This window comes from Pongo abelii, chromosome 10 (assembly GCF_028885655.2).
Source record: "Pongo abelii isolate AG06213 chromosome 10, NHGRI_mPonAbe1-v2.0_pri, whole genome shotgun sequence".
In the NCBI taxonomy this organism is placed as follows: domain Eukaryota; kingdom Metazoa; phylum Chordata; class Mammalia; order Primates; family Hominidae; genus Pongo; species Pongo abelii.
Window position 1 is genome coordinate 52,889,881 of NC_071995.2, and position 21,849 is coordinate 52,911,729.

The 21,849-nt window shown below is 36.7% G+C and overlaps 1 protein-coding gene and 1 pseudogene across 1 annotated transcript; one reads left to right on the plus strand and one right to left on the minus strand.

Moving 5' to 3' along the window:
- Positions 1-9,857: 9,857 nt before the first annotated feature.
- On the minus strand, positions 9,858-11,429 carry LOC100461533 (heat shock factor protein 2-like; annotated as a pseudogene).
- Positions 11,430-13,809: 2,380 nt separating this feature from the next.
- On the plus strand, positions 13,810-20,166 carry LOC100459689 (olfactory receptor 9K2). Its single transcript, XM_054528537.1, has 3 exons — positions 13,810-13,920; positions 14,228-14,311; positions 17,241-20,166. Exon 3 carries the CDS (start codon positions 17,250-17,252, stop codon positions 18,189-18,191), a length of 942 nt encoding a protein of 313 aa, XP_054384512.1. The 5' UTR covers positions 13,810-13,920; positions 14,228-14,311; positions 17,241-17,249; the 3' UTR covers positions 18,192-20,166.
- The last annotated feature ends 1,683 nt before the right edge of the window (positions 20,167-21,849 follow it).

Consider the following 21,849-nt stretch of genomic DNA (forward strand, 5'->3'; position numbering starts at 1 on the left):
CTGAAAGTGACGGGGAGAATGGGACTAAGTTGGAAAACACCCTTCAGTATATTATCCAGGAGAACTTCCCCAACCTAGCAAGACAGGCCAACATTCAAATTCAGGAAATACAGAGAACACCACAAAGATACTCCTTGAGGAGAGCAACCCCAAGACACATAATCATCAGACGCACCGAAGTTGAAATGAAGAAAAAATGTTAAGGGCTGCTAGAGAGAAAGGTCGAGTTACCCACAAAGGGAAGCCCATGAGACTAACAGTGGATCTCTCTGCAGAAACCCTACAAACCAGAAGAGAGTGAGGGCCAATATTCAACATTTTTAAAGAAAAGAATTTTCAACACAATTTCATATCCAGCTAAACTAAGCTTCAGAAGCAAAAAAGAAATAAAATCCTTAACAGACAAGCTAATGCTAAAAGATTTTATCACTGCCAGGCATGCCTTACAAGAGCTCCTGAAGGAAGCACTAAATATGTAAAGGAAAAACTGGTACCAGCCACTGCAAAAACATACCAAATTGTAAAGACCATCAACACTATGAAGAAACTGCATCAGCTACTGAGCAAAATAACCAGTTAGCTTCATAATGACACGATCAAATTAACACATAATAATATTAACCTTAAATGTAAATGGGCTAAATGCCCCAATTAAAAGACAGAGACTGGCAAATTGGAAAAAGAGTCAAGACCCATTGGTGTGCTGTATTCATGAGACCCATATGTGCAAAGACACACATAGGCTCAACATAAAGAGATGGTGGAAGATTTACCAAGCAAATGGAAAGCAAAAAAAAAAAAAAAAAAGCAGGGGTTGCAATCCTAGTCTCTGATAAAACAGACTTTAAGCCAACAAAGATAAAAAAAAGACAAGGGCATTACATAATGGTAAAGGGATCAGTGCAACAAGAAGAGCTAACTATACTACATATATATGCACCCAATACAGGAGCAACCAGAGTCATAAAGCAAGTTCTTAGAGACCTACAAAAAGACTTAGACTCCCACACAAAAACAGTGGGAGACTTTAACACCCCACTGTCAATATTAGACAGATCAACAAGACAGAAAATTAACAAGGATATTTAGGACTTGAACTCAGCTCTGGACCAAGCCAACTTAATAGATATCTACAGAACCCTCCAACCAAAATCAACAGAATATACATTCTTCTCAATACCACATTGCACTTATTCTAAAATTGACCACACAATTGCAAGTAAAACACTCCTCAACAAATGCAAAAGAATGGAAATTATAACAAACTGTCTCTCAGACTACAGTGCAATCAAATTAAAACTCGGGGTTAAGAAACTCACTCAAAACCACAAAACTACATGGAAACTGAACAACCTGTTCCTGAGTGACTACTGGGTAAATAATGAAATTAAGGCAGAAATAAATAAGTTATTTAAAACCAATGAGAACAAAGACACAATGTACCAGAATCTATGGGACACAGCTAAAGCAGTGTTCAGAGGGAAATTTATAGCACTAAATGCCCACAGGAGAATGCAGGAAAGATCTAAAATTGGAACCCTTACATCACAATTAAAAGAACTAGAGAAGCAAGAGCAAAAAAATTCAAAAGCTAGCAGAAGACAAAAAAATAACTAAGATCAGGGCAGAACTGAAAGAGACAGAGACATGAAAAACCCTTCAAAAAAATCAGTGAATCCAGGAGATGATTTTTTTTGAAAAGATTAACAAAATAGATAGGCCACTAGCCAGACTAATAAAGAAGAAAAGAGAGAAGAATCAAATAGACACAATAAAAAATGATAAAGGGGAGATCATCACCGATCCCACAGAAAACAGACAAACTACCATCAGAGAATACTATAAACACGTGTACGGAAATCAACTAGAAAATCTAGAAGAAATGCATAAATTCCTGGACACATACACCCTCCCAAGACTAAATCAGGAAGAAGTCAAATCCCTGAATAGACCAATAACAAGTTCTGAAATTAAGGCAGTAATTAATAGCCTACCAACCAAAATAAGCCCAGGACCAGGCAGATTCACAGCTAAATTCTTCCAGAGGTAAAAAGAGGAGCTGGTACCATTCCTTCTGAAACTATTCTGAACAATAGAAAAAGAGGGACTCCTCTCTAACTGACTTATGAAGCCAGCATCATCCCGATACCAAAACCTGGCAGAGACACAACAAAAAAAGAAAATTTCAGGCCAATATCCCTGATGAACATCGATGCAAAAATCCTCAATAAAATACTGGCAAACTGAATCCAGCAGTACATCAAAAAGCTTATCTGCCGTAATCAAGTTGGCTTCATCCCTGGGATGCAAGGCTGGTTCAACATATGCAAATCAATAAATGTAATCCATCACATAAACAGAACCAATGACAAAAACCACATGATTATCTCAGTTGATGCAGAAAAGGTCTTCAACAAAATTCAACAGTGCTTAATGCTAAAAACTCTCAATAAACTAGGTAGTGATGGAATGTATCTCAAAATAATAAGAGCTATTTATGACAAACCCACAGCCAATATCATACTGAATAGGCAGAAGGTGGAAGCATTCCCTTTGAAAACCAGCACAACACAAGAATGCCCTCTCTCACCACTCCTATTCAACATAGTATTGGAAATTCTGGCCAGGGCAATCAGGCAAGAGAAAGAAATAAAGGGTATTCAAATAGGAAGAGAGAAAGTCAAATTGTCTCTGTTTGCAGATGACATGATTGTATATTTAGAAAACCCCATTGTCTCAGCCCAGTATCTCCTTAAGCTGGTAAGCAGCTTCAGCAAAGTCTCAGGATACAGAATCAATGTGCAAAAATCACAAGCATTCCTCTACACTAATAATGGACAAACAGAGAGCCAAATCATGAGTGAACACCCATCCACAATTGCTACAAAGAGAATAAAATACCTAGGCATACAACTTACAAGGGATGTGAAAGACCTCTTCAAGGAGAACTAGAAACTACTGCTCAAGGAAATAAGAGAAGACACAAACAAATGGAAAAATATTCCATGCTCATGGATAGGAAGAATCAGTATTGTGAAAATGGCCATACTGCCCAAAGTAATTAATAGATTCAATGCTATCCCCATCAAGCTACCATTGACTTTCTTCACAGAATTAGAAAAAACCACTTTAAATTTCATGTGGAACCAAAAAAGAGCCCGTATAGCCAAGATAATCCTAAGCAAAAGGAACAAAGCTGAAGGCATCATGCTACCTGACTTCAAACCATACTACAAGGCTACAGTAAATGTAACAGCATGGTACTGGTACCAAAACAGATATATAGACCAATGGAATAGAACAGAGACCTCAGAAATAACACCACACATGTCCAGCCATCTGATGTTTGACAAATCTGACAAAAACAAGCAATGGGGAAGCATTCCCTATTTAATAAATGGTGTTGGGAAAACTGGCTAGCCACATGCAGAAAACTGAAACTGGACCTCTTCCTTACATCTTGCACAAATATTAACTCAAGATAGATTAAAGACTTAAACATCAGACTTAAAACAACAAAAAAACCTAGAGAAAACCTAGGCAATACCACTCAGGACATAGGCATGGGCAAAGACTTCATGACAAAAACAAAAGCAATGGCAACAAAAGCCAAAATTGACAAATGGGATCTAATTGAACTAAAGAGCTTTAAAGTAGTTTTTTCCAATTCTGTGAAGAAAGTCATTGGTAGCTTGATGGGGATGGCATTGAATCTATAAATTACCTTGGGCAGTATGGCCATTTTCACAATATTGATTCTTCCCACCCATGAGCATGGAATGTTCTTCCATTTGTTTGTATCCTCTTTTATTTCACTGAGCAGTGGTTTGTAGTTCTCCTTGAAGAGGTCTTTTATGTCCCTTGTAAGTTGGATTCCTAAGTATTTTATTCTCTTTGAAGCAATTGTGAATGGGAGTTCACTCATGATTTGGCTCTCTGTTTGTCTGTTATTGATGTATAAGAATGCTTGCGATTTTTGTACATTGATTTTGTATCCTGAGACTTTGCTGAAGTTGCTTATCAGCTTAAGGAGATTTTGGGCTGAGACAATGGGGTTTTCTCGATATACAATCATGTCATCTGCAAACAGGGACAATTTGACTTCCTCTTTTCCTAATTGAATACCCTTTATTTCCTATTCGTGCCTAATTGCCCTGGCCAGAACTTCCAACACTATGTTGAATAGGAGTGGTGAGAGAGGGCATCCCTGACTTGTGCCAGTTTTCAAAGGGAACGCTTCCAGTTTTTGCCCATTCAGTATGATATTGGCTGTGGGTTTGTCATAGATAGCTCTTATTATTTTGAGATATGTCCCATCAATACCTAATTTATTGAGAGTTTTTAGCATGAAGTTTTGTTGAATTTTGTCAAAGGCCTTTTCTGCATCTATTGAGATAATCATGTGGCTTTTGTCTTTGGTTCTGTTTATATGCTGATTTCATTTATTGATTTGCATATATTAAACCAGCCTTGCATCCCAGGGATGAAGCCCACTTGATCATGGTGGATAAGCTTTTTGATGTGCTGCTGGATTTGGTTTGCCAGTATTTTATTGAGGATTTTTGCATCAATGTTCATCAAGGATATTGGTCTAAAATTCTCTTTTTTTGTTGTGTCTCTGCCAGGCTTTGGTATCAGGATGATGCTGGCCTCATAAAATGAGTTAGGGAGGATTCCCTCTTTTTCTATTGATTGGAATAGTTTCAGAAGGAATGGTACCAGTTCCTCCTTGTACCTCTGATAGAATTCGGCTGTGAATCCATCTGGTCCTGGACTCTTTTTGGTTCATAAGCTATTGATTATTGCCACAATTTCAGCTCCTGTTATTGGTCTATTCAGAGATTCAACTTCCTGGTTTAGTCTTGGGATGGTGGATGTGTCGAGGAATTTATCCATTTCTTCTAGATTTTCTACTTTATTTGCGTAGAGGTATTTGTAGTATTTTCTGATGGTAGTTTGTATTTCTGTGAGATCAGTGGTGATATCCCCTTTATCATTTTTTATTGCATCTATTTGATTCTTCTCTCTTTTCATCTTTATTACTCTTGCTAGCGGTTGGAACCAAAAAAGAGCCTGCATTGCCAAGTCAATCCTAAACCAAAAGAGCAAAGCTGGAGGCATCACGCTACCTGACTTCAAACTATACTACAAGGCTACAGTAACCAAAACAGCATGGTACTGGTACCAAAACAGAGATATAGATCAATGGAACAGAACAGAGCCCTCAGAAATAACACCACATATCTACAAATATCTGATCTTTGACAAACCTGAGAAAAACAAGCAATGGGGAAAGGATTCCCTATTTAATAAATGGTGCTGGGAAAACTGGCTGGCCATATGTAGAAAGCTGAAACTGGATCCCTTCCTTACACCTTAGACAAAAATCAATTCAAGATGGATTAAAGACTTAAACTTTAGACCTAAAACCATAAAAACCCTAGAAGAGAACCTAGGCATTACCATTCAGGACATAGGCATGGGCAAGGACTTCATGTCTAAAACACCAAAAGCAATGGCAACAAAAGCCAAAATTGACAAATGGGATCTCATTAAACTAAAGAGCTCTGCACAGCAAAAGAAACTACCATCAGAGTGAACAGGCAACCTACAAAATGGGAGAAATTTTTTGCAACCTACTCATCTGACAAAAGGCTAATATCCAGAATCTACAATGAACTCAAACAAATTTACAAGAAAAAAACAAACAACCCCATCAAAAAGTGGGCAAAGGACATGGACAGACACTTCTCAAAAGAAGACATTTATGCAGCCAAAAAAACACATGAAAAAATGCTCATCATCACTGGCCATCAGAGAAATGCAAATCAAAACCACAATGAGATACCATCTCACACCAGTTAGAATGGCAATCATTAAAAAGTCAGGAAACAACAGGTGCTGGAGAGGATGTGGAGAAATAGGAACACTTTTACACTGTTGGTGGGACTGTAAACTAGTTCAACCCTTGTGGAAGTCAGTGTGGCGATTCCTCAGGGATCTAGAACTAGAAATACCATTTGACCCAGCCATCCCATTACTGGGTATATACCCAAAGGAGTATAAATCATGCTGCTATAAAGACACATGCACACGTATGTTTATTGTGGCATGATTCACAATAGCAAAGACTTGGAACCAACCCAAATGTCCAACAATGATAGACTGGATTAAGAAAATTTGGCACATATATACCGTGGAATATTGTGCAGCCATAAAAAATGATGAGTTCATGTCCTTTGTAGGGACATGGATGAAATTGGAAATCATCATTCTCAGTAAATTATCACAAGGAAAAAAACCCAAACACTGCATGTTCTCACTCATAGGTGGGAATTGAACAATGAGAACACATGGACACAGGAAGGGGAACATCACACTCTGGGGACTGTTGGGGGATGGAGGGAGCAGGGAGGGATAGCATTAGGAGATATACATAATGCTAAATGACGAGTTAATGAGTGCAGCATGCCAGCATGGCACATGTATACATATATAACTAACATGAACATTGTGCACATGTACCCTAAAACTTAAAGTATAATAATAATTAAAAAAAAAAAACTGAAGAGTTTCTGCACAGCAAAAGAAAGTATCATCAGAGTAAACAGACAACCTACAGAACGGGAGAAAATTTCTGCAATCTATCCATCTGACAAAGGGCTTTTTTAAGTTTCAACAAACAGCTAATATCCAGAATCTACACATAACTTAAACAAATGTACAAGAAAAAAACAAGCAATGCCATTAAAAATTGGGTGAAGGATATGAACAGACACTTCTCAAAAGAAGACATTTATGTGGCCAACAAACATATGAAAAAAAGCTCATCATCGCTGGTCATTAGAGAAGTGCAAATCAAAACCACAATGAAATACCATCTCATGCCAGTTAGAATGGTGATCATTAAAAAGTCAGGAAACAACAGATGCTGGAGAGGATGTGGTGAAATAGGAATGCTTTTACACTGTTTGTGGGAGTGTAAATTAATTCAACCATTGTGGAAGACAATGTGGTGATTCCTCAAGGATCTAGAACCAGAAATACCATTTGACCCAGCAATCCCATTACTGGGTATATACTCAAAAGATTATAAATCATTCGACTATAAGAACTCATGCACATGTATGTTTATTGCTGCACTATTCACGATAGCAAAGACTTGGAACAACCCAAATGCCCATTAATGATAGACTGGATAAAGAAAATACGGCACATATGCACCATGGAACACTATGCAGCCATAAAAAAGATGAGTTCATGTCCTTTGCAGGGACATGGATGAGGCTGGAAACCATCATTGTCAGCAAACACACACAGGAACAGAAAACCAAACACAGCATGTTCTCACTCATAAGTGTGAGTTGAAAAATGAGAACACATGGACACAGGGAGGGAAACATCACACACCAGAGCCTGTTAGGGGGTGAAGGGCTACGGGAGGGATAGCATTAGGAGAAATACCTAATGTAGATGAGGGGTTGATGGTTGCAGCAAACCATCATGGCATGTGTATACCTCCGTAACAAACCTGCACATTCTGCTCATGTATCCCAGAACTTAAAGTATAATTTAAAAAGTTATTGGTATTCATATACTTATAAAAGTTTTCATTAATATATGAAATTGTTTTAATGATTAAATTATGAAATTCCTGTAAAGTGCTTAAAAAATGCTTGGCCCAAATTAAGTTTAGAATACATTTAATAAATTATTTGGTTACTGCAGTTGTTGCAAGTTACTTCAAAAAATTTTTTTAAATAAGATGTATTAGTCATGGTTCTCTAGAGGAACAGGGTTAATAGGATAGATGCATATATGAAAGGAAGTTTATTAAGAAGTATTTACTCACATAATCACAAGGTGAAGTCCCACAATAGGCTGTTTGTAAACTGAGGAGCAAGAAAACCAGTCCGAGTCCTAAAATCTCAAAAGTAGGGAAGCTGACAGTGCAGCCTTCATTTCTGTGGCCAAAGGCCTGAGAGTGCTTGGCAAACCACTGGTGTAGGTTCAGGAGTCAAAAAGCTGAAGAACTTGGAATCCAATGTTCGAGGGCAGGAAGCATCCAGCACAGGAGAAAGATGGAGGCCAGAAGACTTAGCCAGAAGGAAGACTAGTCCTTCCATGTTCCTCTGCCTGCTTTTGTCCTAGCTTCGCATCGCTGGCAGCTGAATAGATGGTGCCCACCAGATTGAGGATGGCTCTGCCTCTCCCAGTCCACTGACTCAACTGTTAATCTCCTTTGGCAACACTCTCACAGACACACCCAGGAACAATAGTTTGCATCCTTCAATCCAATCATGTTGACACTCAATATTAACCATCACAAATGAACTATAAATTAATTCAATAAATTAAAAATGAATGAGCACTTATGCTGCACTCCAAATTATGTTAAGTGTTACTGAATCTTGCAAGTAATGCATTGCATTGTAAGGAGCTGAAAATTCAATTGTAAATGTAAATGACATTCATTAAATAATCAAAGCATAAATGGATGCTATCATATGTAGGGATAACTATAATAATATTTAAAAAGGGTACAGAGAAGTGATGCCAAGTTTGGCTACTGTAGCAAGACAATGGTAATTTTGGGGAGATATGAATGGAATCTTAAATATTCAGGATTTAGAACTAGATTCAAAGAGAATGTATCAGGTATAATTAAAATCAATGTGTTAAGCCTATACTGTGCAAGATGAATTGATGCAGTGAGACATCTCATCTGGTTTCATAGAGGTTACAATTTGGAGAGTAATAGAAAGCCCAATTTGCTAAATAGGAAATTGGGAAGTAACAAAATCTCTTTTTTAAATTTTATTTTATTATTATTATACTTTAAGTTTTAGGGTACATGTGCACAATGTGCAGATTTGTTACATATGTATACATGTGCCATGTTGGTGTGCTGCACCCATTAACTCATCATTTAGCATTAGGTATATCTCCTTAAGAAAGAAGTGACATGATTAAAATAGTGTTTGAGAAAGATAAATCTGGAAGCTTCAAAAGTAAATGCTGAGGAGAAAAAGGAAATCAGATAGGATTTTAAAAAAATAACGTTCAAGTTGAGTTGAGTGGGTACCGAATCTGGATTATCACTGTAGTAGTGAAAATATAGAAAAAAGGGGAAACCCGGGGTTAATTATGAAGCACTATATTTAAAATGTTATATGAGAAAGTAGAAAACATAGTGTTACCACTTACAGAAGTTTGATAACTAGCCTATTAATAAAAAAGCCTATTAATAAATGTCACCAGTAGGCAATTGTATTAGTCTATCCTCACACTGCTATAAAGATATACCTGAGATTGGGTAATTTATAAAGAAAGAGGTTTAATTGACTCACAGTTCTGTATGGTTGGAGAGGCATCAGGAAACTTACAATCATGGCAGAAGGTGAAGGGGAAGCAAGTACCTTCTTCACAAGGCGGCAGGAGAAAGAAATAGTGAGGGGGAAACTGCCACAGACTTTTAAACCATCAGATCTTGTGAGAAGTCACTCACTATCACAAGAACAGCATGGGGGGAACCACCCCATGATCCAATCACTCCCACCACTTCCCTCCCTCAACACACAAGGATTACAATTTGAGATGAGATTTGAGTGGAGAGCCAAACCGTATCAGCAATGCAGGTGTGTGTGTGTGTGTGTATGTGTGTGTGTGTGCATGTAAGCTTATCATGTATGGCCTTTATTGTGTTGAGGTACAGGTATATTTCTTCCCCACATGTTTTTATGAGAGTTTTTACTATATTATTAAAAGATGTTTGATTTTGTCAATTTTTTTTTCTGCATCTATTGAGATGATCATATGGTTTATGTTCTTCATTATGTTAACATAGTATATCATATTTATAGACTTGTGTTTGTGTGTTTGCACTCTGGGATAAATTTCACTTGATCAACTTCTATGGATTTATCTACAGAGGACATAACTTCTGATGATGCTGTTGTACTCACCTGTTCAACAGAAGAAATAGGGTTCCCATCGAGGAATGCAAGAAGTGGAAAGGCAGTGTAATGGATAAGCTGCTAATGTGGCCTGGATTTAGATTTTCTTCCCTCTTCCCAAACTGGCTGAACTACATCGTTCTTGGTAGTTTCTAATCCTTTTTTCTCAGAGTCAACCAGGAGACCTGGGTCTATGCTAATTGTCTTCCTGATAGCATGGCTTGGAAGTCGTCTAAACTGCAATCAATACTGTCAAGATAATCCAACAACTCAACCTTTCCCAAAAGATTGATGTTATCATTCAAAATGGAATACATCGTGGTCACTGGATCTTCTGAGGTCAGACTGGATGAGCCATTTAGCTGGACAGCACTAGACATGAAAGGGTTGCTGCCATCACTGCCTGAACTTAGGGATTCTCTAGCTGGTTCACTCTGCTCTCCACTCTGAATGGCAGGTGCATACTCATCTTCATTGTCATCTTCAATGATGACAATATCAGGGTACTGGCTACAATTGGAGGGATCAGATATAACATCCTGGAGATATATAAATATATATATATATATAAATATATGGATATGATATAATGTCCCAGTTTCTGGAATAACTGGGATATTTTCTTCCTTTGCATTATCATCAGTAACACTGTAAATAATGATGTCATCTGAAATCATCTCCCTTGGCTTTAAACCTTCAGTCCTACTGTGTGGAACTTTATGATGGTGATTATCAGTTGGTTCTTTGACTATATGCTGAAACAGATTCTTCTTTTGGGCTCCATTAGTGTTTAAAGTAGAGGCCTTTTATGTTTTAAACTCATAAGTTGGTTATTTTGAACCAATGCAACAGTAAACTGGACAATCTTTCGAATAACTTGTTCCTGTTGTGCATGCTTTGCTCGTAATTCTGACACCTCCTTCCAAAGGGACTGATTCTCACTTTTTAATTCAGAAAGCCTGTACTCAATAGTTTCCTGTTTTATTGGAACGTTCTGAGCACTACTTATAATTTTTTAAAAATTCTTCCTGAAGAATTTTTATTTTCTTCTGGTTTTGAATATGAAACCTTCCTTTTAATGTTCTCCAACAAGTCATCCTGTCTTTGTTTGAAGTAAGGATGCTGAAATTCTGCAGGACCATCTCTTTCCTGCTTTACAATTTCAGAGTTGATATGTACTACTTTACAGAAATCATACATATTCAGTTGCCTCACAAAGCTTGCCATGTTATTGTGCTCGAAATATTTGGGAAGAATTTCTTTTGCAAATCGTTGCTCATCCAAGACCAGAAAACTTTGGCCATTCTGGTTCCAGGTGATGAATTCGTTAGTGTGGGTTTTCTCCACAAGCGTCCACAGCTTGCTGAGGAAAGCAGGCAGTTCAGACTCTGCTTCCTTGTTAACAGGGGTGCAGAGATTCCAAATTCTACATCCAAATGCGGTGGTAGCATCGGCAGCAGCGACCAGAATCATTTATTAAAGATTCAGTTGTTGGACCAACTGGATGCCATTACTTTAGAAAGGTGAGTAACTGTCATCCTGGATATAATCTGTGCTATTCATTAGCGACAAATATATGAAACAATTACAGGTCCAAGTACAAGGGGTCAAAATGGAAATGTCAGCCACCACTGTAAAACCTATCAACTCACTCTCAACTTTTTTTTGCTGGATGCCTGCATGACATTTGTCCCTGCTGAATGAATATTCTTACTGCTTAACAGAGGGATAATTTTACTAGGGGAACACAACAATTGATAAAATGAGCTCTAAATTCAGTCTCCTTACTGAACACATTCATTTTGCTGAACCAATTGGGAGGTGAAGCTGGCTGGGCTTCTGGGTCAAGTGGGGACTTGGAGAACCTTTCTGTCTAGCTAAATGATTGTAAACACACCAATCAGCACTCTGTGTCTAGGTAAAGCTTTGTAAACACACCAATCAGCACTCTGTAAAAACGCACCAATCAGCACTCTGTGTCTAGCTAAAGGTTTGTAAAAGCATCAATCAGCACTGTGTAAAAACGGACCAATCAGCACTCTGAGAAATGGACCAATCAGCGCTCTGCAAAATGGACCAATCAGCAGGATGTGGGTGGGGCCAAATAAGGGGATAAAAGCAACCCGCTAGGGTCCTCTTCTACCCTGTGGAAACTGTTTTTTAGCTTAGCAACAAATCTGGCTGCTGCTCACTCTTTGGGTCCATACTGCCTTTATGAGCTGTAAAATTCACCACCAAGGTGTGCAGCTTTGCTCTTGAAGCGAGTGAGACTACAAACCCACTGGGAGGAAGAACAACCCCGGAGGTGCTGCCTTTATGAGCTGTAACACTCATTGCAAAGGTCTGCAGCTTCACTCCTTTTTTGGTTTTTTTCTTTCTTTTCTTTTTTTTTGTTTTTGTTTTTTAATTATTATTAGACTTTAAGTTCTAGGGTACATGTGCACAATGTGCAGTTTTGTTACATAGGTATATGTGTGCCATGTTGGTGTGCTGCACCCATTAACTCATCACTTACATTAGGTATATCTCCTAATGCTATCCATCCCCGTTCCCCGCCACCTCAGGACAGGCCCTGATGTGTGATGTTCCTCACCCTGTGTCCAAGTGTTGTCATTGTTCAATTCCCACCTATGAGTGAGAACGTGCAGTGTTTGGTTTTCTGTCCTTGCGATAGTTTGCTGAGAATGATGGTTTCCAGCTTCATCCATGTCCCATCAAAGAACATGAACTCATCCCTTTTTATGGCTGCATAGTATTCCATGGTGTATATGTGGCACATTTTCTTAATCCAGTCTATCATTGATGGACATTTGGGTTTGTTCCAAGTCAGCAAGACCACAAACCGACTGGGAGGAACAAACAACTCCAGACGCACCACCTTTATTAGCTGTGACACTGCGAAGGTCTGCAGCTTCACTCCTGAAGCCAGTGAGACCACAACCCACCGGGAGGAATGAACAACTCCAGACACACCACTTTTAAGAGCTTTTAAGAGCTGTAACTCACTTCTGAAGTCAGTGAGACCACAAACCCACCAGAAGGAAGAAACTCCGGACACATCTGAACATCTGAAGGAACAAACTCCGGACACACCATCTTTAAGAACTTTAACACTCACCAGAAGGAATCAACAGTTCTTTAAATTATTTTGAACTATATACAGGGACTGATGAGAAGTTACTAACTTAATACATGACACCTGAATAAACAACTTTAAAGCAATTAAAATTACAATATAAACCCAACTTTAGAGCCAGTTAATCATGTGGCCTTTGCTTGATGGATTAGAAGGCATTTGTTGGATTTTGCCCATATCATGGTCATGCTATTCTATCTTTCTTCTCAATTACTATTGAGAAAATATAGTTAAAAAGTCATCAAGGAGAGATTTGGGTGAATAGAATTCTGAAAGTAAATATGAAATTAACTTTATGACTAGGACTCAAAATTTTCCTACAAATGGCATTATGAACCACAACATTTCCTTTCATATCTATTTCTACTTGCTTATCAAAAACTGTGCTATAATGATAAATTGAAAATGCTGCTTTTTCATTGAAGAAATTAAAATTAAAAGATCCTTGTGATTTTTTCATAAAGAATGTCTTATATGTACTTTAAGTCCTCTTAGGCTTTTTAAAAAAATCTAGAATCTCTGAGGTCTTCATGGATCTTGCTTCTAGATCCTAGAAGTCTTATTAATTAATTGACTTGTGTTCTTCTCTCCCAGAGGTACTGTCTCCCAGAAGATATAGGAAATCTCAATACTGTAATTATATGAAAAAGTTATAGCAAAACCAAAGCCCTCATGGATAACTGCTGTTGATATTTTGGCAGTATTCAGAGATGCCAAAGAGCTCAAGACCTCTACTTGCATATCCATGGCAGTCTATCCTCTTGCCTTGAAACCATACAAGCTTCTGAGAATTCAGGATAGATAATATCCTGCGGATTGATTCCTCAGGTTCACTTTGCTTAACTATAGACTATTGTTCCTGGAATCACTTCAGTTTTGGCAGAACATGATTTGAAAAATTCACCTTGACTCTCTTCTAAAAAGGACTATAAAATTTTTCAGGATATCAACTACTGAAAAAAGGACTGTTTTTAAAATAGAGCAATGAGGCACATAAGCCACATTTATCTATGGGAAGAATCTAAAACTGTAATAATAAATGTGGATTTGTGGGGAATGATTCATTTTCTTTCAAAGTAATTATTTTTCAGTACTTATGACAGTCATTAATTAACTTTATGTTTATCCCTTCTAGAATTAAAACAATAAACAGAGGAAAACATTGGAACTCTGCTGATTGATTTTTAACAGAATCTGACAAGTTACTGAACAATATAAGGTAAAAGTAACTTTTAAAACATGTAAATTTTTGAAAAATAAGTCACAAACTGACTACTTGTTGTTGGCTTCTGCGGGAAGAACTCCCTTTTCCAGGTAAAAAATGTTATCAGCAATGCATTTATCAACATTTATAATGTTACAATGTTTATAACATTTATGATATAAATTTATTTTAATAAATTTGTTTTTTTACATTCTTCTCTGATTATGCATACTCATTATCATTCATTTTTTTCTATCTGATAAATATGTATTGAATTATTGTCATTCACTAGATTCAGAACATTATGTTGACAATACGCAGCAAACAAACTGAGTTTGATGTTAAGGATATTATTGTCAAGTGAGGAATAATTACTATTTAATAATATTAAATTATAATGTTGAAGTGAGTGTGGTGGAAATAAATCTTAGAAATTAAAATAATCTGTGTTTTGCCTCCAGATGAGAATAAAACGAAGATAAATTATATATATTATTTTTCAAAAAATGATTTTTCATGCTTACTTCAGTCAGCTTTCTTTCACTTCTTAAATATCTCGCACCTTTCCAGACCCTAAGTGCAATCTAATGTAAGCTCTTACTACTTTTTAATTATTTACATATTTAATTTTTGATAAAATGGGTGAATATTTTATTTTCAACATTTAATACAGTCTTAAATAATGATAACATCGTATGCAACTTTTCTTTTAATAATCTTTTTTCTCAAGCAAAATATTCCATTTCTCCAAGAGTTCTTCATCTCTCTAAACTTTTAACAGATTGATTCTTCCCCTCAACTGAGAATGTTTTGTCCAAAAACGACCATATATATTATTAATTTTCAACCCAATAAGCACTATTTGGTATGAATATGGGACTGAGCATTGAAAAGTATAATAAAAATAATGGCTAACATTTACTGATTACTTAGTTTACCATAAAAGGTGCTAAGTGATTTATATACATATGTCATTTTCTATTCCCAAGAAAACTTTGAGGACTGTTATTTCCACTTTATATATAAGAATACAGTAACATAGAGAGAGAGCATAAGTAACTTTTCCAAGGTCCCATTTAGAAAGTGAGAGAAGCAGAACTGGAGCCTAGATTTATTTAAACCTAAAACCCATACTAACCACTGCAGTATTAGATAGTTTTTATGTTTTTCTCTATTTCTGCATGATCATTATCATTCAACTTTTATCTATAATAAATATGCATTGATTAACTGCCATTTACCAGACGCACAACATTATGCTGACAATATATGGAGAACAAATTGAATTTTGTCTTAAGTAAGTTATTGTCAAGTGAACAATAATTAATACGTAATCTCAATATTAAAATATGGTGACAGTTGGTCTCTTCAAATTGTCTTTGGATGAGATTTTTGACCCAGGTTGAAGAATTAGAGATTTTATTTGGAAATAGGAAATTTTAACTACACTGTAAAGTACAAGGAGAAGTAAGGTAGGGGAACAGGAAGGGTCCTTTATTTAAAGTTGATATAGTACAGTGATTAATCATTAATGATGATTAAAAGCATGGATTCTGGAGCCAGTTTTCCTGGCTTCAAATCTTGATTCTGACTCTAGTAAGTGAATTTCAGCAGACTTCATTTCTCTGTACCTCAATTTACTCATCTGTAAACTTGGGAATATAATAATAACCACCTAATGTTATTATTGTATGGATTAAATGAGCTACTATGAAAGCATTTAGAAAACTGTCTGGCACATAAAAAGTGCCATATACATATTTGTGATTATTGTTGCCTAGAGAGAATCATGCACATAAAGCCCTTAGGACAGACAAAGAGTGGCTTGTATTGTTAACATATGCAGTTAAAAAATCTATTTGAGCAGTAATTAGTTAATAATGGCTACAAAAGTTGTATTCAGGGCAAATAAAAGTGTAATCAGCAATGCCCACATATGTATCCCTTGCAGTATTAATTTCTAAAGTAACTCTTTTATCTGTGGAAGAGTTCTACTGTAGATCTCTTTTTAAAGAACTGCAAGTCACATGGACACATAGAAGGGAAAAACACACACTGGAGACTTTTGCAGGGTGGAAGGTGGGAGGAGGGAGAGGATCAGGGAAAATAACTAATGGTTACTAGGCTTAATGCCCTGGTGATTAAATGATCTGTACAGCAAAACCCCATGACACAAATTTACCTATGTGACAAACCTGCACTTGTACCCCTGAACTTAAAAGTTAAAACAAAGATCTCCAAGTCTTGGGATCAAGAAATGAAGGGAAGTTTTCTTTATGAAAGTGCTTTGATGGCCCATCTGGGACAGAAATTCTTGAATATGAGTACTAACAATTTTGTGCTTGGTTGTGCACACCTTTTATCTTAGTGGGTACATAACTTCCATCAGAATCCAGTTTCCATGACTTGTGAAAGGTAATTGCACTTCTCAAGTAGTTTGTTTTTTTTTTTTAACTCAGTCACTTCCTTTATATTTGTTGGTACTCCAAATTAAATCCGTTTTCCTAAACTTGACTACTAAAACCCCAAATATCTCCCAACCCAAACTACCTAATGTGCTTCCCAAAGTCATTTATTAAATTAACTGTGCTCTTTTCCAGTCACTGCTTCATGATGTTGAAGTTATTGTGTGAATCATGAGTGGGAAATGTATAGAGAAATGATACTTGGAAATGTGAAAGGCATTTGGGTAGAAAGGCATTGTATTAGATGCAGAGGCAAAAAGCCTAATTCTAACACTTAAAGAATTAAGAAAAACAACTAATCTTTGGTTTCAACAGTAATTGATTGGCTTTAAGTCACAGTATACTTATGAGGCTAAAATTAATAATAACATTAATTTAAAAAAAGCTTTGTAAATCCTAATACCATAAGAGATTATTTGTAATGCTAGGATCTCAAACCAAGAGTTCATTTGTATATTTTGCCCTGTGCCTCTCAACAGGTTTCTACCATGGGTGACAGAGGAACAAGCAATCACTCAGAAATGACTGACTTCATTCTTGCAGGCTTCAGGGTATGCCCAGAGCTCCACATTCTCTTCTTCCTGCTATTTTTGTTTGTTTATGCCATGATCCTTCTAGGGAATGTTGGGATGATGGCCATTATTATGACTGATCCTCGGCTGAACACACCAATGTATTTTTTCCTAGGCAATCTCTCCTTCATTGATCTTTTCTATTCATCTGTTATTGCACCCAAGGCTATGATCAACTTCTGGTCTGAAAACAAGTCTATCTCCTTTGCAGGCTGTGTGGCCCAGCTCTTTCTCTTTGCCCTCTTCATTGTCACTGAGGGATTTCTCCTGGCAGCCATGGCTTATGACCGCTTTATTGCCATCTGCAACCCTCTGCTGTACTCTGTTCAAATGTCCACACGTTTCTGTACTCAGTTGGTGGCTGGTTCTTATTTTTGTGGCTGCATTAGCTCAGTTATTCAGACTAGCATGACATTTACTTTATCGTTTTGCGCTTCTCGGGCTGTTGACCACTTTTACTGTGATTCTCGCCCACTTCAGAGACTATCTTGTTCTGATCTCTTTATCCATAGAATGATATCTTTTTCCTTATCATGTATTATTATCTTGCCTACTATCATAGTCATTATAGTATCTTACGTGTATATTGTGTCCACAGTTCTAAGGATACACTCTACTGAGGGACGTAAGAAGGCCTTCTCCACCTGCAGCTCTCACCTGGGAGCTGTGAGTGTGCTGTATGGTGCTGTCTTTTTTATGTATCTCACTCCTGACAGATTTCCTGAGCTGAGTAAAGTGGCATCCTTATGTTACTCCCTAGTCACTCCCATGTTGAATCCTTTGATTTACTCTCTGAGGAACAAAGATGTCCAAGAGGCTCTAAAAAAATTTCTAGAGAAGAAAAATATTATTCTTTGATTATTATTTCTCTTTCACCAATTGTATTGTGGCTATTTATTTAATACACCTGTGGTCATTAATAAAAGTTACTCTCCTGAATGTCATAAAAATACTCTTAGTAGATTTTTTCATGTGATGTGCTCTTTCCATATTTTACTTTTTACCTCCCAAGACATCATTAATTCTGAAAATCTTGGATATTGGAGATATCCTGGACATTAGAGAAGTATTTTTATGATAAACCCTCTCACTGGTCTTCAACATTTTATTTCACAGAATTTATATCTATTGATTCTTGTGGCATAATGTAGAACAATGTTTTGTATTTTGTTATAGTGCTTCAGCAAGATTTTATCTGGTGTTTGTCTTTGGGATTGCCCATCCCTCCTACACACAATCATGGGTAGTTGACAAAGATGCCCAGATTATTTTTAAATAAAATATGTCTTTAATTTTATAGCTAGTTTCATTAGCATGCTAAATGAGTATTAAGTTTTCACCTTATGTGTGCTACATAGGAAGTACTAATAATAAGAAACAAACTATAAGTAATCTTTACTATATATATTAATTTGGAAAATTTTATACTTCATTATTGTGGAGTGCTCTAAGGAACTGCTAGTTGCTGGATCCCAGTGCAAAGAACTAAAATAGGAAATAGAGATCTTCAAACATTTTGATCAATCATGCCCTCAATTTTGATCTTCATGATTTTGTCTTGTGTTAATACTTGTTAAGGAATAGTTAATAAAGGTATAGAATAAGGGAAGTCATCAAAATGGATTATGATCCAAAATTTACTTATCTATGCTTAATATAGGTATATATTTGATTAATCTTATTGAATATCTGTTTAATATGTTCTGGCCTTACAGTGGGCTCAGGGATAAATAACCTCATTCTTTTGAAAGTTTAAAAGTTAGTGAGATAGTCAAATCCTTGGACATAAAACCAAAATCCAGACATTTTGCCAAAGGTACTCATAGAGATCACAAAGTGGGGTGCCTGAAAGAAGGTGGTTGATAATCAGAGAAACCCTTCTTGGGCTACATGGAACATTGATCAAAGGGGGATTAGATTGAAGTCAGGAAACCTGCTACGGTGGTTTATAATATTGATGTGGGCTCAATGGTATGTTGATATTAATGAACAAAGGCAGATTTTTTAAACTGCAGGTAAAAGACCCAAAATATATTAACTGACTAGTATGAAGAGAATGTACAAAAGATGGTATGTTACCCCATTTTTGAAATTGAGTGTGTGTGTGGTCATGGTATGAACAGATAAAAAGTATAGGAGCTCTTAGAAAACCTGAAATAAAGGGGGAACTTTCTTGCCTTGATGAACATGTATAAAAAACCTACAGTGAACATTTTAAATGACAAGAAACTAGAAGCTTTCCTGCTATTATCAGGAAAAATGCAAGGGTGCCTTCTTTCACCACATCTTTTCAATATTTTAATGGAAGTGCTAGCCAATGCAACAAGATAAGAAAAGGAAATAAAAGTGTTATGAGCTTAATGGTATTCCCTCAAAATTCATGTGTTGAAGCCCTAAACCCTAGTACTTCACAATGTGACTTTAATTAGTGATAGGGTCGTCAAAGATGTAATTGAGTTAAAATAAGGCTGTAGGATAAATCCTAATTCACTATCATTTGTGTCCCTATAGAAAGAGGAGATTAGGGCACACAGAGGGATACCAGGGGTGCATGTGCACAGAACATCAGCCATGTGAAGAATCAACAAGAGGGCAGCCATCTGCAAGCTAAGGAAAGAGGGCTCAGAGAAAACCAACTCTGCTGACACCTTGATCTTGGACTTCCAGCCTCCATCACTAAGAAAATTAATTTCTGTTGTTTAAGAACCCAGTGTGTGGTGTTTTGTTATGGAATCTCCAGCAAATTCATACAAATAGGTCTATAAATTGGAAAAGAAGAGAAAATGTTCCTTTTTTGCAAACATATCTATGTAGAAAATTAAAAATAATAAACCCTTCTGAAACTGAATATAAGGTTAATATATAAATGCCAATTTCTTTTTTACATACCAGCAATGAATATTTGGATTTTAAAATTAAGAACACGACTCTGTAGGTGATATCAGCAAGATGACAGTATAGGAATTTCTAGCCCTGATTCCATCACAGAAACATTAATTTGACAATGAACCAAAATACTTTTATGAGAATTCTAGAATGCACTTAAGAAGTTGCAGTACCCCCAGGCAACCACAAAGCCAAGGAAAGCAACAATGAAATGGGTGAGAAGAGAAATTTCATTTTGCCCACATCAGCTATTTTACCAAGCTGGCACAGCTCTGCACTAGGACAGCACCCTGCCTCATGACTTCTCCCTTGGGAACAAAGATAACAGTGCAGAATCCAAGCCAGAATCCAATATTCTAGCTTTTCAGAGGGCTGTAGGAGGGACTAATTTCTATCATTCTCCACTAAGAGCACTGGTGGAACTAGTATAGTTTTAATGCCTGGGGGCTTCTGAGAACAAAGGAGAATGTGTATATGGGGTGGGAGTGGAGGTGGTTTGCTGCAGCTAGCATGGCTAGATGGAATCAGAAAAAGCCACATAACTTGAGCCGTCTACTTCAGAGGCAAGGAGAGTGGCAGAGTGTACATCTGGTTATATGCTTTTTGGAAGGCTGCTTGAAGGAATGGAATCAGTTTTGCCTGACTCGGGATGCTGATGAGGAGCAGCATACTTTGGATACCTGGTGACCACTGAAACCAAGGAAAGACAGTACTAGAGAATGAGCAGTACTGTGCAATGACACCAAAGAGGCAAGATATGAACTCCTGAAAAAGGAATTAGTAATCAGCTCTGAGAAATTGCATGAACAGGCTCAGAGAAGTCACATCTTCCCCCAAAAGGTTTCACATATCCCTGGAATTTCTAGAAGGGCTGATTGGGGAGGGTCTCTTATACAAAGCCAGTCTGTAAAGACTGATAGAGGTGGCTGTTTTTCAAATGGGTGGGTTCCAATGTAAAGTTATGAGACACATGACACATATGAGACACATGAAGAAAAAGATAAACAGAAAAACAAGGCTCAAAATAGGAACAAAATAAATCTTCAGTGACAGTTCTAAAGATTTGGAGATATATAATCTAAAGAATTGGAGATACATAAATTATCTGAAAAAGAATTCAAAATAGCTATCATAAAGATGCTCCATGACTAAAGAAAACTATGCATGAACAAAATGAGAATATCAACAAAAAGATACAAAATATAAAAAGAAGCAAACAAAAGTTTTAGAGCTGAAGAATACAATACTTGAACTAAAATTTACTAGAGTTTTACAGCAGACTTCACAGAGCAGAAGAAAATCAGCAAATCAAAGAAAGGCCATGTGAAATTATTCAGTAAGAGTAACAGCAACAAACAATAATAAACAGTAAAGAAAACCTAAAACACATCATCAAGTGAAATAATATATAAATTATTAAGGTTCTAGAAGGAAAAAAGAGAAGAGGCAAAAAGCTTATTTAAAGAAATAGTGGTGGAATACTGCCCAATTCTGGGGAGGGAAATGAACATCTATATACAAGAATCCCAATGGATTCCAAATAGGATGATCCCAAAGAAATCCACACAGATAAACATTATAATTAAATTTTCAGAAATTGAAGACAAAGAGAATCTTGAGAGCAGCAAAA